The sequence below is a fragment of the Elephantulus edwardii genome, unplaced genomic scaffold (genome assembly GCF_000299155.1).
Source record: "Elephantulus edwardii isolate Elephantulus edwardi_28Jun2011 unplaced genomic scaffold, EleEdw1.0 scaffold00061, whole genome shotgun sequence".
NCBI lineage: Eukaryota > Metazoa > Chordata > Mammalia > Macroscelidea > Macroscelididae > Elephantulus > Elephantulus edwardii.
In genome coordinates this window covers 14,734,809-14,758,878 of record NW_006399811.1, presented here as the reverse complement: position 1 = coordinate 14,758,878, position 24,070 = coordinate 14,734,809, and the positions used below count along the sequence as shown (strand labels likewise).

Sequence of the window (24,070 nt, the reverse complement as noted above, 5' to 3'; positions counted from 1 at the left end):
TCTTTGTCTTCTATGTAAGTCACTAACTCAATTCTTGACCCAAAAAAAAAAGAAAAAACAACAAAAAGCAGAAATCATTATAAAAAAGACTCTTTTCAGTATGTTGAAGATCTTTAGATATAAGAACCCCTCCCTTCTTCCTCACCCCTTTTATGAACAAATAAGGCAAAATGGCTTACCATTCCTGCCATCATCATATCCTGGTCAGCATCGTCTTGCTTTCTCTTCAGCTCTTTCTCCGCTTCCTGAAGTTGTTTCATCATATTGTTCACCTCTTTATCCAGATCTGTAACTTCTGCAAAGGTCCTTTCTGCCTCTGCCTTGGTACTGGTGGCATTCTAGGCATTAAATAAGCCAGTTACGAATGAGAAACACATGAGCACACACACGTACAAAGAACTCAATGCACTTCTCTAAAGTATTCTCCCACTCCTTTTATAATCTGTAAAATGGTTCAAAACACAATCCAGGAGGGAGAGTAGGAGCCAAGATATATACTATAATGTTCTGATTTATGTTCGTACTTATTTGTATTTCAAGTAACAGCAATAAAAATATCACAATCTACCATAATACTTTATAAAGAACTTTCATTTGTAGTCTCCTATTTAATCCTTTAAAACTACTTACGCTATTATGCCATTTTTAGCTGAGTTTGCATAACTACGAAATGCTTCACATTTAAGTGGGGGGTATACTTTATACCACATCATATTGATCAGACAATGTCACTTGCAGATATTTTAAGCCCAAAGCTAGCCTGGTTCTTCTTGGCAGTTCATCAAAATACACAAAAAGATCTTAATCCTGAAATATGAGTCTTTTATAACATATAATAAAACCCAAAATCAACCTATTCTAAAGAAACTAAAAAATGTATGTACTTCTCCAACATATAATTTTAGAATCAGTTCCAATCTTTCTTTTTACTCCTTTCAGTGCAACAAAGATTGACTTCAAGTAGAGAAAAGCTGGCCTAAAGACATTAATCATTAAGACGAGTGTAAAATATCTCAGTAGTGGCAGCTATAGAAATTTGATATAGGAGGGGCTTAGCTATGGCAATCAGCTTCAAAGAGGGGCTTGAAAGGTAGGCTGACATAGCATTCTATAGAACACTGGTGGGGGGCGCGGTTAAGTGTGCTTGTCAAAGCACTGTTTATCTAGAGAACTTAATGGAGCTTCCTTCCTTGGGGAAATAGGTTCTAGACGCCTAATACCATTTTCCTCTTCACATTCTTTCCCCTGATAATAACATATCTAACGTCTTAGGATGCTCTGGTGTCCTAGTCCACAGTAGTGTTTCTCTAGTGGTTCAAATCCACCAGCAGCTTTGAGGAGAAACATGGGCAATCTCCTTATATGTAAATGACAGCCTCTGAAAATCCACTGGAGGGTCAGCTATGATTCAGGGCAATGTATGATTGTATAACTCTAATGCCTAGTAAGCAACTGAGTAGTCACAGTTAGGAATTGTGTCTCCTAAAACAATGTGTTTAAATTCTAATCTGCTTGAGGTGAATCCTGTTTGTTGTTGTGTTCCGCAGAGTCAGAACTGACCCATAGCCGACCCTCCAGTGGGTTTTCAGAGGCAGTTAAACACACAGGAGGAGGTTGTCCATCCTTCCCCACCCCCACCCCCAGAGAGAGTGGCAAGTGGCCTTGAACTGTATGCCTTAGGAATTGCAGTGCAGCTTCTTGCCACTAGGTCACCAGAGCTCCCTAATACTGTTTAGGGATAGAGTTTTCTCTGTTGTGTTAGTGGGTCTTAAATCTAATCACTTCTGAGCTGTAAAAAAAAAAATAATAAATGGATGAGACATAGATGCTTTTGCATACTCAAGGGAAAAAAGATGCCACCTGAGGTTCACCCAGAAGCACCTGGGGCTACAGACAAGGAAGGAATCAACACATTTCAGGCCCTGGTTTGGACTTTCAGTCTTCAAAATCAAGAGAAATAGTATTTTCTGTTTCCAAAACTACCCACTTGTGGTAATTAATGTTTGATGATGCTTTATATGAGTCACAAAAAAAACCCTGCAAGGGCTTTTTGGGGTCTGGAAAGACAATAGAAAATGCAGAAAAGAATATGAGCAAACATTTGCTTTTGGAGAAGGGAGCAGCACACACCTTCTGGACAGCACTGGCAATCCTCTCCGCCTCGTGGGCCTTGTTCTTCGCCTCCCTGGCATCCGCATCAGCGTTGCCCAGGGCAAGGCGGGCTTCCTGCGTCTTCTCATTGGCTTCGTTGATAGTCTGGTTGATGGCAGGGATCCTCCTCAGCGCCTCCTCTGCCGCAGTCTTGTTATCATTCACTCGCCTATCGAAATCTAAAAGGAGTGACAGTATACAGTGGAACTGAGCTCTCCACAAGCAAAGGCAACCATTTGGGGAGATGCAACTGGGTTTTTATTTTATGAAACATGGTAGGCAAAGAAACAAATAATGAAAGACAGCATGGATTTATATTTTAGAAGAGCAAGGCACACATCTCTATGACAAAGATTTTCCAGCATTCATCACCTGAGTATATACATCTGTTGCTAGAAAGGAAATTCTTTGAACATTGATTTTAAGGCAGAGAACTGAATATATTATCACTACCTGGTTGATGTATAATGACAATTATTTGAGGGCTTACCATGTGTTGGGTAACAAGTCATGATGGTGCAGTGTGTAATATATCAGGCTGCTAACCAAAAAGTCAGCAGTTAAGTCCTCCAACAGTGAGAAAAGCAGTGGTTTTCTCTTGACAAGATTTACAGCCTTAGAAACCTGATGGTGGGTCACTGTAAGCTGGAACCACCTCTACGGTGGTGTTTTGCTGTGTCAGCTATCACACTAAGAGCTTTATGTCTCTGGGATGCATGTGCTGTATTATCTTCAAGGTGAGACCATGGTTAATTTTCCTGATGATTCACACATAAGAAGTAAGAGGTAAAAGAAGGATTCAAACCCAGAGCCCACACTTAACTATTTTGCTATACAGCTTCCCCAGTTACTGAACCTATGACTGTTTTCGCAGCACACAATCCAGGACCATTCAGTGAACCAGGAACATTCCTATCTTGGATGAAGAAAGAAAGAAAAAAATACCAAAAACAAAACACACCACCAACAAAACTAGCTGCCACTGACAGGAAAAAGAAAAGATAACAATCTTAATTTAGTGACACGAGTCAGCCAAACAGGCATTTTATCATGGTTATATGAGTCACTCTAACATAAGAAACCATCACTTCCCCCTTCCGCACCAGTTTTATCCTTGAAGTAATACAGAGGGGCAAAATGTTATTTGATCTTTTAGCATAAAAGAAAGTAGGGTGGAGTGGAGGTGAGTGTTTGGGAGTGAATGAAGCAAGTACAGTAAAAACCTAACTACTGAATCCGGGCCTTATTACACCTTCACCTTTAATTCTGTATGTGGTTGAAGAATCTCATGACAAAACAAAAAAGGCAATGTCCCTATAAATCTACCCGTCATTTGACTCTTTCCTACCTTTCAGGTTGTTGAGGATATCATTGGCTTCTTGTAAGGTATTTCGTCCCTTTTTAGCAGCTTCTTCAGCAAGAGCCTTGGCAGCATCAGCTCGGGCCAGGAGTTGGTCTGCAGTCTGCAAACACATGGCAGATCAGATAATAGATCGTTTTTGTCCTAACAGGGCCTCCAAGGGTGATGCAAATGGTCAACACGCTCAATTGGTAATGAAAAAGTTAGCTTTTTCTGAAGTGCCATCGGGTTGTTACAATCAACCTGATGGCACTTCAGACAAAAGGCCTGGAGATCTTATTCCAAAAGGAAATCCTGTGGCACACAGCTCTACTCTGATAGCTATGCAGTTGTCACGAGGTGGAATCAATGTGAAGGCAACTGGTAACCTAACGAAGCCTGACTGCTCCAAGCTGTCACACTAACCTTGGTATCATTTAACATGTTAGCCTCAGGTATGACTTTGAACACCTCACTCCTTCACCCTGAATGCTTTGTGTGCTGCTGCCTCTGAAAACACGGTAATGTAAAAGATACAGCTTATACTTGGAGCTCTATTGGCCCAGTGATAAGAAGGTATACTGCAAAACCAAAGGCATGAGGTTCAAATCTACCAGCAGCTGTATGGAAGGAGGATGGGCAATCTCCTCCTGTATAGTTTACCTGCCTTTGAAAACTCACTGGAGGGTTAGCTGTGGGTTGGTGCTTAATGACATGCAAAGACAACAATCCTTAGACCACTTTAAGTTTTGCCTTAAGAGGCAAAGCAACTTGAAATTCAAACTAACCTGCTGTTCGATTTTTCCTTTCTCCAAGAGGTTCTTTACTTGGAACTCCTTCACTCTCATGTCTTCCCTGAGGTCTTCATAATCTTTTAGCTTCTGGTCAATAAGACGGTCCAGATCATCAGCTTCTTTCTTTATTTTATTTGCTTCATTCTATGACAAATTAGTAAGATCAGTAAATTTTAGACAAAGTGAAGTCTTAACAACTCTTCAGCATTAAACACTCAAGAGAGTTTTGAAAGAATAGCAATTGTTTTTGTTGTTATGTGCCTTCGAGCTGCCTGTGACTCATAGCAACCCTACATGCTCTAATGCCTGCCTTTTCTTGGGCCAGTCTCACTGACACCAACACTCCTAATCCTACTGCCCTAGTTAGCATGTCAATCCATCTCATCTGGGTTCTTCCTCTCCTGCACTGTCCTTCCACCCTTCCAAGCATTATGTCCTTCTCTAAGGACTGGTCTCTCCTGGACACAAGCTCAAAGTATGTGAGATGGAGCTTCAACATCCTAGCCTTTAAGGAGAAACTCAGTTTCACTTTCTCCAAGACAGATCTATTCGTTCTCCTGGCCGTCCACAATATGTTCAATATTCTTCTTCTGCACCACAACTCAAAGGCATCAGTTCTGATCTTTTTTAAAAAAATGAAATCACTTTTGTTTTCACTTACCCACAGTGAGATAGATGCACAGTTTGTTTGTACAATTTGATGGGTTTGGATGAATGCACTTGGGCACCCAAACACTCAAAATTATACAGAATTTTCTACCAGCCCAGAAGGACCCTTCACTCTCTTTTCCAGTCAACCTCCACCCCTATAGTTATTGTTGTATCTCATCTACAAAAAGGTGAAATTTAGTAAGGGTTAATGCAAAAAAATAATTTACACATTTATTTAGAAGCTGATACGAGGGCGCATAGGTAAAAGACAAAATGAACTAAAACCCTACCAATCACCAAATACTCTATCTACTACCTGTCCCAAAGTGTTTGGTGTTTTCATTTAGACCTTTCTCTTTTCTTTCTCTGACAATGTTGGAAATAAAGAGGCCTGGTATACTCTGCTTTAAGTAATATAAATATATTGGAATTTGGGTTTTGTTATTTTTTTTTCATTTCAATGAAGGCTTACAAATCATACCACTTCTAATATAATCACAAGTATTTTGTTTTTTAATATTAATAACTATTGCTTAATGTAATTAATTATAATCTAAGCAAATCTTCATTGGGTGTTGCCTTTTATAATTTGGTTTTATATTAGAAGTAATTATTTATCTGACTTAAGAATGGATTAGTTTTTAATATTCCCAATGATCTGACTCTTGACCACAAAGTTCTATGACTGCATATAAAATAGAATGCAACTTTACAAGGGAGCCACATGGAGAATGCAGTTGAAGGATAGTCAGAATGTGTGTGAGTGTGAGTGAGTGAGAGTGTGTGTGTGTGTGTGTGTGTGTGTGTACACACGTGTGCATCTGGGAACTGTTGGTGCAAGCTGTGGAAAGATGACAGTGGTGAGAACCACCAGCCCTGTGCATTCTGGCTCTGTCACCCATACCTCCAGGGCCTCTGAGTCCACAGGGGTCAGCTGAGCGACACTGGCATAGATCTCCACAGCCTTATCACCAGCCCTTTTGGCTTCCTCATGAACCCGGGCTGCTTGCTTCTCCAGATCCTGTGAGATGTTCTTTGCTTGCTCATATCTAAGGAACAAAATATAAGATTTCATAGGTAACTTAGTGGGTTTTAGCATTGTAAGGTTAATCAAAATCAATCTGGCTTTACCCTTATTTCCCGCTTTGCATTTTTGTTGATACTTTGTGTTTAACAGAGGCTTTGTGTGTAATAGACATTATGCTGAAATACAAGATTTTCTTTTTTTTTAGATTAATAATGGCTTTTGCTACAACTAGATGGGACACCCATGTCCTAAATTATCTCTGGTGGTAGGATTACAGAGGTGAAGTCCATTTCTTCAGATTCATGCAATTGTATGAGTCCCCCCACCAGGCAATAGCAAGTACTACCACTGGAACAGGAGCTTCCCAAGAAACCTGTGAGGTTGGAAATGTTGGGGTGTGATGTATGTCCATGGAATACAAAAGAGTTAAATCACTACCACAGCATTTGGCTTGTATTTACTATCTCAACTTCAATGATGTATTTTTTTTTCCCTTCTTTTTTGTTTTAAGCAGAATTTTGAGTGTCTTGGCTAGTCTTGTTACCACTGTTGGCAGTTTCAGCAACAAGATCAAAGAAAAGCTCTGTGGCTCTGCATTCCCCACTCCAATTACTCCAACATTTAAAATGCAATATGAACAAAAGAAATCTTCCTGCATGAATGCATGCCCTGAATCCACCAGTACTTAACTTTTCATTGAACTTGTGTTAATATTATTCAAAATGGTTGACTCTGGAGAACATTATGCTGAGTGAAATATCCCAGTCACAAAAGGACAAATATTACATGATGCCACTGTTGTAGAATGGGACTAACCTCGGGGTTGGGGAGAGACTGAGTAAGATAGGTTCAATAATGTATACTGCACTGAAACAGAGGAGGGAGAAAACTGTTTAAAAGAGATATGTGACTAGGTATTTCTGTCAACACAGGAGTCTAGAGAGATGGCTACATGGTGGAGGGGACCTGGGGGAGGGTTTGTAAAACAATGAAAGAATCTTTTCTTTTACTTTTCCATAACTTTTGACTCATGTACTTATAACTTGTTAGTTAAATTTGTGTCTTCTAGGTTGCAACACCCCCATGATACATCTTCAAGGATATGAACATGTACGACTAAGTACAATTAATAACAGTGCATCTAAATTCCAAAATCAATCTCCATAATAGTCTATGTGTTTCCTACTGCCAAAGGGGCCCTTTAGAGTAGTGAGAGAAGATCTTCACCCTGAAACCCACAGCGTCCCTTTTCAGCAGGAAGTAGCTAAGAGAATACGCCATCCCCTTTTCCTTATGAATCAGGGTGAAGTCTCTCTCAGGGAGGAGTGATAGGGAATGGCAAAGGACACACTGACAAAGGAGATAAATCAGAACTGACTTTGACAAGCACTGTGGCAATTGGACAATTAAAACAGACATTCGGATCGCGGGGGAAGTAGAACAAACTGGGGAGAAGGATAGAGAGAATGGTGTGGCAATGAAGGAGTGAAAGCCCAGAATCCCTGTAAATGTTCATTAAAACTAATAAAATTTAATAATTAAAAAAAATGTAACACAAGAACATTTTAAGAACTGTAAACTACTTTAAGATGATACTCACTTCCTATTAAGTTCTTCAATCTCAATTGCTGTTTGATTTTCTCCCGCTAGTGTCTTCAGAAGCAGATTATATGCCTCAGTTGAGGTATCATTGGCTGTCTTTGCCACTCGTACAATGTTGTCAGCTTCCTGTTTATGGCTGCACAATATGAAAGGAAACATAATAAATCCTGAAAGTACTATCCATTACTAAAAACAATCAAGAATTCACAAGATACTGCACAACATACATGAATCTAAAACAAATCATGCTGAGTGACAGAATTCAGTCACAAAAGGACAATTCTAGTGTAACACCACTAACATAAAAGCGAAGGTCACAGAAACAAACATAGACAGAATCAGTCTTAGAAAGTTAACAGAGATGAGATGGGAGGAAGATAGGAATAAAACTAATAAACAGATAAACTAGATGAGGGGAAAGGCAATAGTACAGTATGGGTTTGATTAAATACTGTAATAAATTATATTAATTAATGTAATAAAGCAAAATGTCCATGGATGTTTGAAAATCCAATATGATTTGTAAACATTCATGCAAATAAAAAATAATAAACCATGAAACAGAACCATCTGTAATTTTTTTAGAGGAAAAAAAAGTAGAATTTAGGTAGTGTTTACTTTGTTATATATAAACAAACTTGAGCAAAGTTATAAAACTACTGGAAAACTTCATTAATTTACAATTTTATGATCATTTCAGTAGGGATAGATTTAAGAAAAGCACTTTAAAAACTCAGAAAAGAATATTTTTTTAAAAAGTAGTGATATAAAATTTAAAAGATTGGGCAAATATTTATGTTTCTGTAGAAAAGTGCCTTTGCACATAATTATTTAAGAATGATTTATAAATAAAATCTTATATGTGAACAAGCATTTATTTATCTAGTCAAACACAAATTCCAGAACTGACCTTAGCTAGTCTAGTTAAGAAACACTGGCACAGTCTGGAAGGAGTTAAGTGGCTATCTAAAAGCAGTGCCTCTCTTATCCCAGTATGATGAGGTCTTTTCTAAGACTTGAACCTCCTGGCAATATTTTCTCCAAGATTTTCTCTAATACTCTTGGGAACTTTCCAGAATATGTTTTTACCTGTCATCATTTCAATGAGAAGAGTCCACTATGAAACCATGAAAGTCCAATGACCTACATTACATATTCACATTTATATAAAATAGAAAGAGTGCTATAAAGGAAGATGACAGACATGTATTGCATAATACCACTGTTATAAAACAGGACTGAGGTTGGGGAAAAACTAAAGAAAAGAGGGGATAAATAATGTACATTGCATTGAAACAGATGAGAAATAGAACTACTTAAAAGGAATGCATGATTAGGTATTATTTTCATGACAACAGTCCAAGAATAAGAGCTGTACGGGGGCGAGGGTGTTCTCCAACAATGAAAGAATTTTTTATTTTTTTCAAAGAAATATGTGAACTTGGGGGAGGAGTGGGCAGGGAGGAAAATATACAACAATAAATAAATGGAAATCCAAGTTCTCTATAAACTTTCATTAAAATCTCAACTAAAAAAGGGGGGGGAGAGGACAAAAAAAGTAATTGATCTGGACACAGAGGCTGAAATTCTAATCAGGCTTATGTAAACACCCTTCAGCCATGGTTTCTATGTTAAACACTGCCAACAACTAACTACACCGAAGGTCTATGAGCCATTCTACAACACTTTCAATAAATATTTACTGAGTACCAACTAACTGTCAGTCACTTTTAGGCAGTGGGACTTTAATAGTAAATAAAATAGAAAAAAAAAATTTTTAAAAATAGTAAATAAAACGCACAAAAATATCTGCTCTCATCGAGCCCATTTTCTAGCAATTTTATTTCTTTAACAATTTTTTAACTTGACTGTCTATACAAGTCAAAGTCTTCTAAGTCAGGAATGAAAATAGTCTGTGTTCTTGGCTGGTTTTGAAATGCATTAAGGTTAAGTGATTCTTTTCTGCTGAGACTTGAAATTTCAACATTTTCTTTAAAAAAATTAAAAATTATATTCTCTTGAGATTTTTTTTTTTAACTATCAGCTTTAAAGCTTTGAGGTTAGAAATCTAAAATGTTATGTTTCCTCTGAGATGTCCTAAAATCTTTTCCTCTAAGCTACAGTCTTTCTTAAAAAAATTAGTTTATTAGAGTGCAGGTTTACAAATCATATTGGTTTTTCAATCACTCACAGACATTTGTTTTATAATATTAAGTGTCACCGATTAACATAACTATGTCTAATCAACTGCTTACAGTGTATAGCCTTTGCTTTCACCTAACGTATTAAGCCATGATTTTCTAATTCTCCAAGTAAATACTCAAATTTTAAAGAAAAAGGAAAATTATACACATGACTGAAAACATTTACAAAAGAGATCAAACTGCTACAAAGGGTTTTATGGAATGTGATATTACATGGCTGCTGCATGCCATCTCTTTCAAATTGCTCTTTGCTTTCTGAATAATTCTTCACGTGTCCTTGGGGATATGAGGCAGCATGCATGCAACAAAATGCTAAACAAGAATCCAGAGGTTACCGTTCAGCAAGTTTCCGTGCTTCTTCTGCTAAGAGAGTCATATTGTTTGGGTCCCCTGGAGATTCTGGCTGTGTGATTGACTGAAGAGGAAATTGAAACAAAGGGCTGAATTACATAAATTTCATAACAAGATCTTTACTTAATATCAGCCCTCTTGACTGTGGATTATTATTTCTACTTTCAGCATAAGATAAAGAAAAAATTAAATTGTCTAGCGTCATCAAAGAAAGCAAAGCTTGAGAGAACCAGATGTTCTTCTGTTATGCTCTAGTTTGTGATGACAATTGCGCCATGACTATGTGCAATGGTGGCTTTCTTGCTCCAAGTTTAAGGACCAATAAAAAGATGCAAGGTAGTGCAACAATGAATGAATGGAAATTCAAAGTCTCTGTAAATTTTCATTGAAATAAGAAATTAAAGAAAAAAAAAGATGCAAGGAGTGAATTTAGCTGATTTGGCTGAAGCAATACTCTACTGCCAGTTACAGACTTGTGGCACACTGTCACAAGAACCCTACCATCCCATCTCAAAACTTCCTGATCATGACCACTCACCACATTGGCAATGGCAACTTTCGCTTGCTCAAGTTCCCGTGATGCAATTTCAATCAACCTCTCTGTGCTCTCCACTTGGGCACGTGCTCGTTCAGCTAAATTCTCAGTGTCTTCGATGGTATTCCGGATATTCTGTAAACGGCTTATCTGGCTGGACAGAGTGTTGTTCACTCTCTGGAGGCGGTCCATCAGATTGTGGTCTACATCTACAATGACAGAGCAGAAGACAGACCAGAAATTACCTAAAGGAGTTACACATTATGTCATATGAAATCTGAGGCAACTGCTTAGACCAGCAGATACTTCTTATCTTCACTCTTGCAAACACAGCATCTTTCTGCCAAGTTTTCTCTAAGCTACCAGCAGGCTGATCCATTATGTATCCTAGGATGTACCTTCATTGCTGTGTTCTTGACATTGTTCTATAAGCATGTGCCTGCCTGCCTCATTGGATCACTAATCAAAAGATAAATATAAACCCATGTAAAAATATAAGGCTGCCATCATGAAAACTGTCATGTATTATGAGATTACACTGACATACCATTAATATTATTTTCAAAACTGTTCAGATTCTCATTCTGGCATAATAGCCAGTTTTGGGATCTAAACCCTTCAAGAAAGGTAAAATGTTAAGTGCAACAAACATTACTGTAAGGTTAGAAAATTATTAGCCTGGAAGCACGGCCATCAAGCATGTCTGTTAAAGTTGTATACTGCACAACTGTCGCCTACACAGTGGTATTACTTAGATGAATACTTAAATAATTCTAATAATCCAGTTATGTTTAAAAAAGAGGACGGCACATAACAACAACACACAAAGTAATTTAAGTCTAAGAGGCATCAGCTTTCAGGGAGGTTTTAGAAACCTTTACAACTTTAAGAATACAATAGATCTTTATCTCACTAGCCAGTTCTTCAAAGAAACAACAGCTTTGAAAAGAGAACAGATCACCTAACTGGTAGGATCACTTCAAATTCCTTCCAATTCTAAGTATCTATTTGCAAGACCTAACTGCACCATATAATCTCCTTTAAAATCTGCAAAATAAACATAAGGCTGAAATACAAATGAATACTTAGGGATAGAATTAAAAGATAAAATAAATTATTATGAAGATATTTTCATTTTTGGCTAGTTTTAACCTAGACAAGAAAAGTCAGCCAAGAATGCCACCAGTGAGCCTTAGCGGGAATGGATTTTAACCCCTGCCTCACTTTGGTGCTCCCAGCCCAGTGTACTGTCCAGCCCTCAGGAGGACCCCCAGGAGGCATGACGGTCATGGCTCCCATGAAGGCTGCCACCTAACAGATCCATCTGCTTGGGCAGAAGAGAGTGGGCAACAGTTGGAGTGGAAAGGTGCCATTTGTAGCTCAGGAAGTGCTTAGAGCTGAGAGGGCTGGCGAGCTTACAGGTTGGCCTTCCCAACACTGTGTGCCAAACTCCAGCTCTCAGCAGAGGATCATTATGTGCTGAAGAATGACAACCACAATGTCACCCTCCAACGTGTGGCAAGATAGATGTGAACTTGATTTACGAGAATATATTAAAGGAACAAAACATGGGTCAAAATTTGCTCTTAAAAAAAAAAAAGTTCAATAAACACTGTTGTTTATATAGAACAGGAAACATCTACATTCTTTTTTAAATTAATTTTGCTGTTGTTAGGTGCTGTCAAATTGACTTTTCTATTTTTAAGCAACTCTCTATGACAGAGAACTGTCTCACAGGTTTTCTAAGATGAAATTTTTATGAGAGCTGAGAGCCACCACATCTTTCTCCCATGAAGCTGCTCAATGGGTTTGAACTGCTGACCTGGTGCACTACAAGGGCTCCTTAATCTATGCTTAAGACTTACAATGCAACAACAACCAACATTTAAGAATAAATTCTAGGATTGTGACGCTTTGTCTGGCATACTTTGGACATGTTGCAAAGTAGGATCAGTCCTTGGAGAGGGATGTCATGCTTGGGAGGATGGAGCGACAGCGCAGGACAGGAAGACACTTGAAATGGACTGGTTCAGTGACTGGGGTAATGGGGATATGTATGTCAGAGACAGTAAGATTGGCACAGGATAGAGCAGGGTTTAAGGCTGTTGTACATAGGGTCACTATAAGTCACAGGTGACTCATGGCACATAACAACAGGAAATTCACCAGAAGAGTATCTACTCTTTAGAACCATCAAGCAATCAAGATCAAGAGTAGCTTCTGTCAAGGGTTAAAATTCATATAGCAGGAAAGGACAGGTAAGAAAAAGATGACTAGATATGGTAAACATACAGAAGAGGAGGGAGGAGTGTTACACTGATGAGATTGCAATCAATCATGTTGTGAAACAAAATGAACATGGATTGTTCAATGGAAAACAAACTTGCTCTGTCAACTTTTATTTAAATAACAATTTATTTTTTGCCAGAAGTTAGTGAATTATCTAAAAATAACTAACTTTTACATTAAAAAACTTTTATGAACTTTGTAGATAAACCAGTATAAAATAAAATTTAAAAACCAAGCCAAAACAAAACCAAACCAACAACTAAAGTTTCCTTTGATTCATGAATGTATTTAAAAATAAGTTTTATTCTGTACCTTTCTTTGGTGTAAAAATGCATATTTAAATATAAGAAAACAAATCACAGTTTGCGTTAATATTTTAAATGTCACAAAGTATGGAATTTTAAACAATATGTATTTTATGTTTAACTAATATTTCTATAACACAGGCTTTTCCATATTTTTCTTTTTATTTTTGTATGTCGTATCTTAACTTCTCTGCTCATAGGCAGGTCTCATCAGATGATGTGCAGAAGGGGCTATCAATCTAGCTGAAAAGAACCTTAAATATGCGCATAATGCATAAAATGGACATTTTTAAATGGAATGTTACCAACACATCTGTTTGTTAATTAGGGAGGAAATTTCTTAAGTGGACACTAATTTCTAGTCTTTCCATTCCTAAATGCCAAGCATTGTGTACTCAGCAGCACCTGTTCATGTAATACTTGAAGGCCACAATATTTCATCATGTGCTCTAAGGAAATAAAAGTGTGTAAAATATGTTAGCACTCACTAGAATGCTGGAAAATCAAAGCTTATATTTTTTACTTTAAAAAAATGCATACTAAAAATGTGTAGCTTAAGTGACTTTTGTACTATTTTTAAATGTCTTGTAATGGGATAATCTGTTGCCAATGCCATCAAGTCAATTAATCCCATAGGTTAAGAATTTCAGATGGCCTAGCAGGTGAAGAGTTCCGCTGCCAACTCAAAGGCAGGTGGTTCAAATCCACCAGCTGCTTCTTGGTAGAAAGATAGGCAATCTTCTCCTATGCTGATTTACAGTCTCTGAAAATACACTGGACTTCAGCTATGAGTCTGTTTCAACTCAATGACAGTAAGTGAGTGAAGAGGGATGAAAAAAATGATGAGGGTAAAAATAGTATTTATATAAAACAGAATGTATATGAAGAAAAAAGGGAACTGATCAATACTAGTTATTAGTTATTATTTAGTTGGTTATTTAAAACAATGTATACAAATGACTATTTAAAACACAGTGTATATGACTGAAGCACAGTATGAATGACTGTACAAAAACTAATTTAAAAGAATACCCATTCATTTGATGACACACATTTGCACTGTTTCTCTCTCTGTGGTACTGTGAATAATGCTCACATGGGTGTACATACATCTGAGTTGTGGCTCTGGTTTCTTTAAAGTATATTTCCAGTAGTGTGACAGCTGAGTCAAATGGAGTTTCTATTTCCAACTTTTTGACAAAATGCCAAACTGCCTTCCATAGTGGTCATACAATTTTATATTCCCACCAGAAGTAAATGAGAGTTCCAATCTCTTCACATCCTCACCAGCATTTGTTGTGGGGTGCCTTGTTGAACTTTACTATTGCTGCAGGCGTGAGATGATATCTCATTGTTCTAATATGCATCTCTCTGATAGCTAGGGATTTTGAACATTTCTGAATGTGGGGTTTTTTTTTTGCCATTTGAAGTAGTCCAAATAAATGGATAGAAAAACTATGGTATATCCATAGAATGGAATATTATACAGCACTGAAAAACAGTGAACTTGTAAAACACTGTACAACATGGCTGAGTTTGGAAGACATTATGCTGAGTGAAATATCTTAGTCACAAAAGGGCAAATACTGCACAAAATGACTGTTATAAAAATAGGATGGACATAAGGGAAGGGAGAGCAGGGAAAGAATGGATAAATAATGAAACCTACCTGGAATGGGAGAGGTAGGGACTATCAGAAGGGAATGCATGATTAGATGTGTGTACAGTAATTATCTAGAACAAGATATGTATTACAGAGTGAATTGGGAGAGCAGGAGGGGAAAATGAGTATATCAGTGGATGAATAAAAACCCATCCTTTCTGTAAACTTTTAATGAAAATCACAATTTAAAAAATTTTTTATGATAAAGCAATAAATAAATAAAACAATAAATCAATAGCTAGGGGATTTTGAATATTTCTTCATGTGTTTGTTGACTGAATTTATTCTTTGGTGAATTTATTCTTTTGGCTCCAGTGCCTATCAATAAACCAATTGATAGAAAAATGATGGTATAGCCACACAATGGAATATTACACAGCACTGAAAAATAGTGAACTTGAACAATCAATCGATAATGTGATACTGCTCCCCAGGGCTTTTTTATATGTCATCTTTATGCAAGTAAGTTGTCAGACCTTTGAGTATGTATGAACTGCCAACCTTTAGGTTAACAGTCACGTGCACTCACTAGGAAAAAACCTTAAAATGGGGAAGATTTATATAATATTTGAAATGTATGCTGACATTAAGCTAGTGAGTTACTTTTAAAAATGTGGGTTAGAAAACAATAACCCATATTCTATAAAAAGTTTCAAGACTGAGAAAGAATTTTCTAAAACTGCACTAATTAACCTTGAATTAAAAACCACATCTAAATACTAGTCAATCTCACTATTCAATCATGTGTACCTTTGACATCCTGGGCCTCACGAAGAAGGTCCATCACTTCTCTCTCTGCTTCCTTCAGTCTGTCCTCAAAGGCTTTATCTGTCACCACATCATCCCCAGTTCCAAGGTTTGCTATGAGTCCCTCTAATTCCTGGAGTTTCAGTCGGTGATCAGCAACCTAAACATAATGAAGAGAGAAAAGAGGTAAGAAAGACATTCTGGATGTTATCTCCAGCAGGAATAGTACAGATACCCTTTGAATGTGGACATCTATACATTCCAGATCCATCTACTTTCAAATAGATAACATGATTAGTTGCTCTTTATCATCATGACTTCAAAAGGAAAATGGGCAGGACCATTCCTCTGACTTTAAACAAGACATGCTGATGCTGCTGATTCCCAGCCTCCAAGGTGCTCTGGTGGCAGAGCCTGCACGGTGCTGCGATGCTAACCAGAGACTTATGTCTCAGTCTGGAGATAAATAATAAACATGACATACACACTCCTACCACTATCCCAAAATAGGAAAACTCGTATGAAACCTTTCATAAGTTAAATGGCATAAAGTTAGTGACATAAAGTTAACCATTAACATACATGGGAAAATTTTTTAGTATTCCCAGACCCAGGAAATACCTTTCCAAATTATACCAAAAAAACCCCCATAAAAACCTAAAATAACACTAACACATAGTGTTCATACAGTCCAAAGCTATGGTGGTTTGATGCTGAGCATAGTTCCCAGGGAAGGGGCTTGGTGGCCTGCTCAGGGTACAGGCTTCCCTACAACAGCCTGTAGCAAAACAAACTTTAAATGTTAGTTTCACTTTGCTAAAAAATAAAGGTGAAAATCCTCTTTAGATTTATTTCAGTTATAAAAAACAAACCAACCAACCAACAAACCAGATAGTGAAATAAGGTAGTATAGTGTATTGAGTATGCAGACAGTTCAAATCCACCAGCCATTGTTCTATGGGAGAAAGAGGGACAATATCCTCCCAGAAGACTGATTTACAGCCTCTGAAAACCTGCTGGAAGGTTGGCTATGAGTAAGTCTAACTTGATGGCAATATGTTTGAGTTTTTGAGTGTCATAAAAGCACTGTGGAAAAACAAACTTTCAAAAAGGAATGGAGACCCTACAAAAGAGACAGTTAATGTCATAAAGGATACAAATAGAATATAGCAAGAGGAGACTAGTTTTGGTAGGACTCTCTATTGTTACATACCACTGAGTTGGAACCAACTCATACCTGAACCTCCAGCAGGCTTTCAGAGGCAGTAAATGGACTGGAAGGAGACTATCCATCCTTCCTCCATGGAGTAGCTGGTGAATTTGAACCCAGTGCCTTTGGGTTGACAGTGTAACTCCTTACCACTAACCCACCAGAGCTCTCTAGGACTGTCTAGGGGAAGTGAATTTCAGGTGAGATCCCCAGGATATGAAGGAACAAGTCATGAGAAGGACTGCAGGTTGTCCCTGGCAAAAGGAAGCCGACCTAAAACGACCTTGAAGCTAGTGGGTGGCTGGGACATGCTGAGTGAGGGAAGAGTGGTGTGGTTAAGACTGGCGGAGTTAGGATGCAGGTCCATGCTGGTCACAGCAGGGATGCTAGGTTTTAGCTCAAATCAAACACAACTCCAGTGAAGATTTTTTTAATCTAGAAAAATCCACTTTACACCTGAAATATACTCTAGCGTGTGAAGAATGGTGGTTAGAAGTGGGGAAATATAAAGTCTGGACTGGATTGGATAAATATCTGTGTTAGAAGGGGAGCATTCTGAGTGGGCAAGGATATAGAAGAGTATAATCAAGAATGAGTCTTAGATTTTTGGCTTACGATTCATGGAGGGATTGTTTACAGAAAAGAGGACAACTCAGAACAGGCTTCGGGGTAAATCAACAGAACAATCTGGATGTGATGTTTGAGATAATGATCAGAGGAGCCGAATAGAAATATCAAGGAGGTCATGTAAAATTCAGGAAGAGTTATCTTGCCGAACAAGATAGAGTCACTGCTCTCAGCGACCTATTTAGTTTTTCTCTCCTGACCCGAGATGCACAGTAAGCGTGCAGTGTGTATGGAATTAATGGATGCACTGCCGAGAGCTCACCTTATCTTTCACCAGCCGGTAGCACGGAGGGCATTCCTGGCAGCCAGGCCGGGACCGATTGTGGAAATAGTTTTCTTCACACTGGTCACAGCGGTGCCCCACGAAGCCTTCTCTGCATTCACAGCGACCGTCATCTTTGCACTGCAGTGACAGAGACCCCTCCGGGTGACAGTCACAGGCTGCAGGGCCAAGGAGTAAGATGATATGATATGTTAAGAAAGAAACAGAAAAAGACAGAAGAAAATAATTTTCTTCTTGAATTCATTTTCTCCACCAGAATTCAGATTATTATCAAAGCTGACAGTACTAACATTCTAAGTATATACACTCTTTGAAAACAGGCCTACTTATAAGAATTTACAGTTAAGTGCTAGAGGAGATGGATATTTTTAAAGGAAACAGTTATTTGTAAAGCAAAATGCACATCCTCTGAAGCACATGTCATATCACTTGATGATTACAGAAATTATTAATCTGTACCGTTTATATCCACTGCAAGAATTCACCTCTATACTCACCACGCTATGCTTTAAAATTTCTTTCACTGAGGGACTAGGAAAACCCAGCTACTAAGGCTTATTTTGCATCACTTTATAGTGTGTTTACTCACTTTGTTATCTAAAGTCAGTTAATGACTTATGCTACATTCCACAAGAGAAATGAAGAAGTTCAGAAAGCAAAAACCAAACTGTTCTGAGACCTAATTCCAGGCAAGTGTTTACGCCAAGGAGAAGCAGATGTTTAGACGTAAGTGTACCAGAAGGGTCCCAAGGGCGGGAAGCAACTGCAGCCAGTAAGTCAATAAACACATTGTGAACAGAGAATCCTTCACTGCTTCATTATCTGAACTAACAACGTGATCAATTAGATTTCCTTAAACACAGTTGGAGGGCTCTGTTTTCTTTGGAAAACTAATATTATAAAAACAAAAGACTCAAGAATGCTACTAAAGAAAAGATAAATAAAATGGTTGCAAAGAAAGCAGAGCAACCCTTAAGCTCTAGATTTTTAGAAAAGGATCAATGTCCACCTAATAAATCATCTTGCATGCTTCAGATGCAGGCCTGATTATAGGCCAGATCTGGCCAGCCTGAAGATCTGCCCCCTTTCTGACTCTTAGTGCTAACTGGAATGAGGAGAGATTTTCGTAATTTGTTGGGCTACTAACCAGTCTCTTCCCATAAAGATTTACAACCCTCAAAACCCGACGGAAGGTTGTGATGAGCTGAACTCAACTCAATGAAAGTGGGTTAGTGGGTTTTTTAAGTTCCACAGGTGGTCTAGTGAAGCATTAGTTAAGCGTCCAAATGGTCATCAAAAGGTTGAAGGTTCAAATCCACCAACAACTCAGAAGAAGAAAGATTTCCAGTCTGCTACTGGAAAGATTACACTCTTTGGAAGCCCTATTGGGTGGGGGGGGTTCACTCTGAGTCAGAATTGGCTCAATGGCAATGCTTTTTATTTGAGGGTGGTGGTGACTGACCTATCAGAGGTCAGCCTATATAACTTGTGTGTAGTGTTTAAGCACAGATGTATTAATTTTTATGAAATTATCCTTGTTTATTATAACAACAAAAACTTGTAACCCCAATTTTTATATTCAATCACAAGACTAAAGTATATCCTAAGACTGAAACCTTGCTAATTTACTTTTTGAGTCCTTTAATGAATGCCCTTTGGTCAGAGCTGTCATGATCACCCAATTACAATGTCACTTCAGATCACACAGCTTCATTTGTACATGCTAAAATCATGAGCTATTTTTTGTTGTTGGTGGTTTTGTTTCTGTGTTTGGTGATTTTTGTTAGATATTGTATATTTTAACTATAATACTGAGGTAATTAGCTTTTTGTGAGCACCTAATCAACTTTTTTTAAAAAATGAAATGGTAATTAAGGAGAAAAATCAAAACAGGATCCTGTTCAATTATTAAAGAAGCTGTAAGCAATAATTTTGCAATTCAGTGTGGAAAGATTTTGCAAAAGAATTTTGTCGTTCTATCTCATAGCCTATTGAGTCAGCACCGACTGACTCCAGGGAGCTTTCAGAAGCTATAAATCACACAGGAGGAGTGTGCACATCTTTCTCTGTGGAGCGGTTGGTAGATTCAAACCACTACAGAGGCACCACCTTTCGATTAGCAGTGCAACTTCCTGTGGACTATGCCACCAGAGATCAGTATTATACAATCTAAAAAATATTTAATAGAGCTAAGAGAATGACAATATACTTATTACATATTACTTTAGGGTAAAAATTGATGGCAGACATTACCAAGGATGGTCTGGTATGAGAGGAGGTTTACATGGAAGACTGACCCCAGCAGTTGCCACATTAGTTAACAACAATCTCAGCATGCCACAGGGTTTTGTAAAAAGTAAAGTCATCAGAGACCAACACCCCTTACGTTTGCAGCCTTCTGGTCCAAATCCAAAGTGGTTGACCTCACACCGTTCACAGTGTTGACCCGTGATGCCTGGCTGGCACTCACACTGGCCTGTGATAATGTCACACTGACCATTGGTGGAACCCAAGGCATGGCAGTCACACCTGGAAACAAGCACAAGACATTTGTCAGGAAAGACAAGCTGACTCTAGGAACACTGTTCTTTCCCTCTACCAGAAAAACACAGACACAACCTGTATCAGGCCACAGAATACACGAACGAATAAGACAAAATGCTTGTGGTCACTGAACTCCTGAGGTTATTTTCTTTGGTCTCTAGGCGTCTGCACTTCTAGTTATTTCCTATAAGTGGAATTATACAGTATTTGTCTTTTTGTGTCTGGTTTAGTGCACTTAGCATACTGTTTTCAAGGTTCATCAATGGTGTGCATATATTAAAATGTCACCCCTTCTTAAGGTTGAGTAACATTTCATTGTATGGACAGAGTACATTTTACTTATCTAGGTAACTGCTGATGAATATTTGGGTTGTTCCTTCTTTAGCTAATGTGAATAATGTTGGATGAACAATGGTGTACAAGTATTTGTGTTGAGACCCTGCCTTCAAAGAACTACAGACTTATCTGGTGAATCTTAAGATCTCTGGTGGTGCAGTGAGTGTTTGATCACAAACAGTCAGCTGTTCTAATCATGAGCTGCTCCGTGGGAGAGAGATGTTACAGTCTGCTTCTACCACGATTACAGCCTCGGAGACCCTAGGGGTTCATGCTACTCTTTCCTAAAAGGTCACTATGAGTTAGAATTGATTTAACAGAAGTGGTGGGTTTCATTGCTGTTTATTTTTTCTTTATGGTTTTTTGGTACATGCTGTGGAGAGAGACTGGCAAAGTGTAACCTGAGGCTTCTTCCATTTGTGCTGGCCACTATTGAAGGTTTACCTTGTCAGATGATTGAAGGAAAAGTTGATTTACAACTGCCCTGAGGCAAACCTTGCTGGACGATTGAGGGAAATAGAGGCTTCTTGAATTTGTGTGCTAAACTGGAACCAGGACTTTTACTAATTAAGAAATGGTGTTTTGCTGTTAATCTGGCTTGGGACTGCTGAACTAAACCTGGACTTGCACTGTGAGATATTCTTTACCTCTCCCACTCTCCAACCTATTTCCCTAATAAGGCTCACTCCTGGTACCACAACTGTGAGTAAAATCTGTGCGTCAACAACAAATATCAAACCTAGTAATTGGAGGAAATACATGCAGGAGCATGGGGGATTGCATGTCTGACCTAGCAGCAATCTTGTCTACTGCTATGGATATTTCTGAAGGAAAACGCTCCCTTTTGTGAAGTGGACAGAAGTCAAACTCGGTCATTCCCGTGCTGCATCTGTTCCTTTTGCAGCATGTTAAGTCTATGCTCAATTTTTTTTTTAGGAAACACGAATCTGTGATCCTGCCCAGGAACATTTGAAATAAAGAATTTCCAAGTTGTACCTCTGGAGAGTCTAACTACTTTGGTTAAGAGCTCAACATAGTATAGAGTAAACCACCAGAGCTCTCTGAGAGTCTAAGTATTTTGGAAAGGACATTGTGATTTGTGTTTTTCAAATGTTCTTCAGATGATTCTGATTATCTAGGGCTGCTTAGCTCCATTTCTCCCTCCCATCAACTTAACTAAAACTCTCTAGCACTGCCTCTAAAGGGTGCTTGGATACTTCCAGAATGAAGTTGTGCAACTGTAAAATGACCTGTAAAAATGTATTTCTTACAATAAAATGAAGGCAACAATTATTCCCATCAATGACATCAATATCTCACCTCTCGCAGCCTTGTCCGCTCTGCAGGTTATAGAATCCAGGGTCACAGGCACCACAGTCCCTGTCCGTCACATGAGGCAGACATTCACACTGTCCAGTCACGGGGTTACAGCTGCCCTGCTGCCTCACGGTACCATAGGGGTTGCAACTGCAGGCTAGGGTGGACAGGCAGAGACAGAATGAGACTCAACTACTCTCATTTTTAGAAATACTAACACATAGACATTGAAAGTAGATCTTTTAGAATGGTCTTAATATAGTCGCTGCTAACCACATAATGCCTCTGAAGCACTTGAGATGTGGCTCCTCTGCATTGAGATGCACTGCCCATGTGAAATATACACTGGATTTGAAAGACTTAGCATTTAAAAAAATTCACTAATAAATTCTGTATTGCTCACTTGTTGAAATGATATATTAAATACTTTTTATTAAGTAAAATGTTACCAAATTTCATTTCATCTGCTCCCCGGTCTTTTACTATGGCCATTAGACAACTTTAAGTTGCATAAACGGCTCACAATGTATTTCTATCAGACAGTGAACTGTCATTTTTAGAGACTGCACAATGAATGCTCAAGAAAAACATGCGATTGTTAGCCAGTCTGACCAGTGGCTGATTACCTTTGCATTTGTCTGCTGGATTGGGAGCCAGGGGATTTCCAAAAAACCCATCTTTGCAGCGGTCACAATAGAAGCCGGCAGTGTTATAGATGCATTTCAGGCATTCTCCCGTCAAGCGATTGCAATTCCCAACTGCATTAGGATCAATGTTGTCATTACATTGGCACAGGCGACAAAGCCTCACAGGGCCATTTCTACCCAAAGGGTCTCCAAAGTAGCCATCATCACAGAGTTCACACCTTTTCCCTGGGGGGTGGGCGAGATAATCTGATGTTAGGACAGAGTACAGTCATTTCCAATGCTGAATGATCACTGGTTACTAGCAGTCTAGTCCAGCTATTACATGAGGAGATCAGAAGACCTGGGCCAAAGGCTCAGGGCCAGGAGTAACCCTGGGCATGCCTCTGACTTCTCCCAGGCTCTGTTTACTTATCATTATCTGCTTAATAGGCAATCCTAGTTTGCCTAACCAAAAATATCCAATGTGTTGCCACATATCAACTTTAAGGTAGCAGACTGCCTCATCTCTGTCCTGTCCAGTGGTTAGGGGCTTCAAAGCACTAGACTTTCAATTAGCAATTGAGCACTTCATCTCTGCCAATCAATTGAAATAATGTCTCAAAATGGTTTTAGTTGTAAATGGATCAAGTAACAAGAGTGTTATGTTCTATAATCATGAGTGATGCCTACTTCTGTCATATAAAATTATTTTTGAAAAGTATGTTTGAAAATGATGAAGTGTTACGCTTGATGTAGGAAGGGGTGTTTAAGAAATAAAGGCATATGCTACTTTTTGCTGAACAGCTTAACGGATCATTAACTGCAACTTGTTTCTATTGGAGCCAAGGGAACTGAGAGGTTAAGAAACTTGCCTATAGCCAAATGGCTTCCCAGAACAGATAAAACTGGAATTTAGGGCTTGTTCTACTGTACTAAACCTATAGCTTTTCATGCTTCCTTTTCCTTTTTTTTGCTTTTGGTGGCCTATTGGGTAAAGGGTTGCACTGCCAACTCAAATGCAAGTGGTTCAAATCTACCTGCTGCTCTGACACAGAAGACAGGCAGTCTCCTCCTACGAAATTGAAGTCTCTGAAAACCTGCTTGGAGGATCAGCTACAAGTTGGTCACAACTCAAAGGCAAGTAACAACAGTCAATAAGGTGGGGCTTTTATGTCTTTGAAGTCAATAAGGTCTTTACTTACCTAAAAACTCTGAAGAAACAGTATTTGCTCATTTATTAATTTGACAAATATTTACTGAGCCTCTACTATAAATTAGCACTATTCTAGATCCAAGAAGAAAAGGAAGAAGTAATGAACTTAAAACTTGTTCTCTTGAAATGTACAATGTAGTAAGCTGAGGCAGACATTATAAAATTATTTCAGGCAAAGCAATGAGCAAAAAGATGAAACTGGCTAGAGTATTATGACAGTGACAGAGAGAGAATGAAATGACTACAGCCAAGTTAT

General features: G+C 38.4%; 1 protein-coding gene across 1 annotated transcript in view; it reads right to left on the bottom strand.

Moving 5' to 3' along the window:
* Nucleotides 1–24,070, bottom strand: part of LAMC1 (laminin, gamma 1 (formerly LAMB2)) — a gene marked incomplete at its 5' end in the record, with an annotated part of 159,097 nt that overhangs the window by 5,859 nt on the left and 129,168 nt on the right. Inside the window, 13 exons of the mRNA XM_006887783.1 lie at nt 180–338; nt 2,131–2,330; nt 3,500–3,614; nt 4,279–4,428; nt 5,840–5,984; nt 7,563–7,700; nt 10,104–10,183; nt 10,658–10,863; nt 15,662–15,818; nt 17,758–17,936; nt 20,165–20,307; nt 21,979–22,132; nt 22,602–22,847. Coding sequence (XP_006887845.1) covers nt 180–338; nt 2,131–2,330; nt 3,500–3,614; nt 4,279–4,428; nt 5,840–5,984; nt 7,563–7,700; nt 10,104–10,183; nt 10,658–10,863; nt 15,662–15,818; nt 17,758–17,936; nt 20,165–20,307; nt 21,979–22,132; nt 22,602–22,847 — 2,072 coding nt within the window. The remainder of the gene's footprint in view (nt 1–179; nt 339–2,130; nt 2,331–3,499; nt 3,615–4,278; nt 4,429–5,839; nt 5,985–7,562; nt 7,701–10,103; nt 10,184–10,657; nt 10,864–15,661; nt 15,819–17,757; nt 17,937–20,164; nt 20,308–21,978; nt 22,133–22,601; nt 22,848–24,070) is intronic.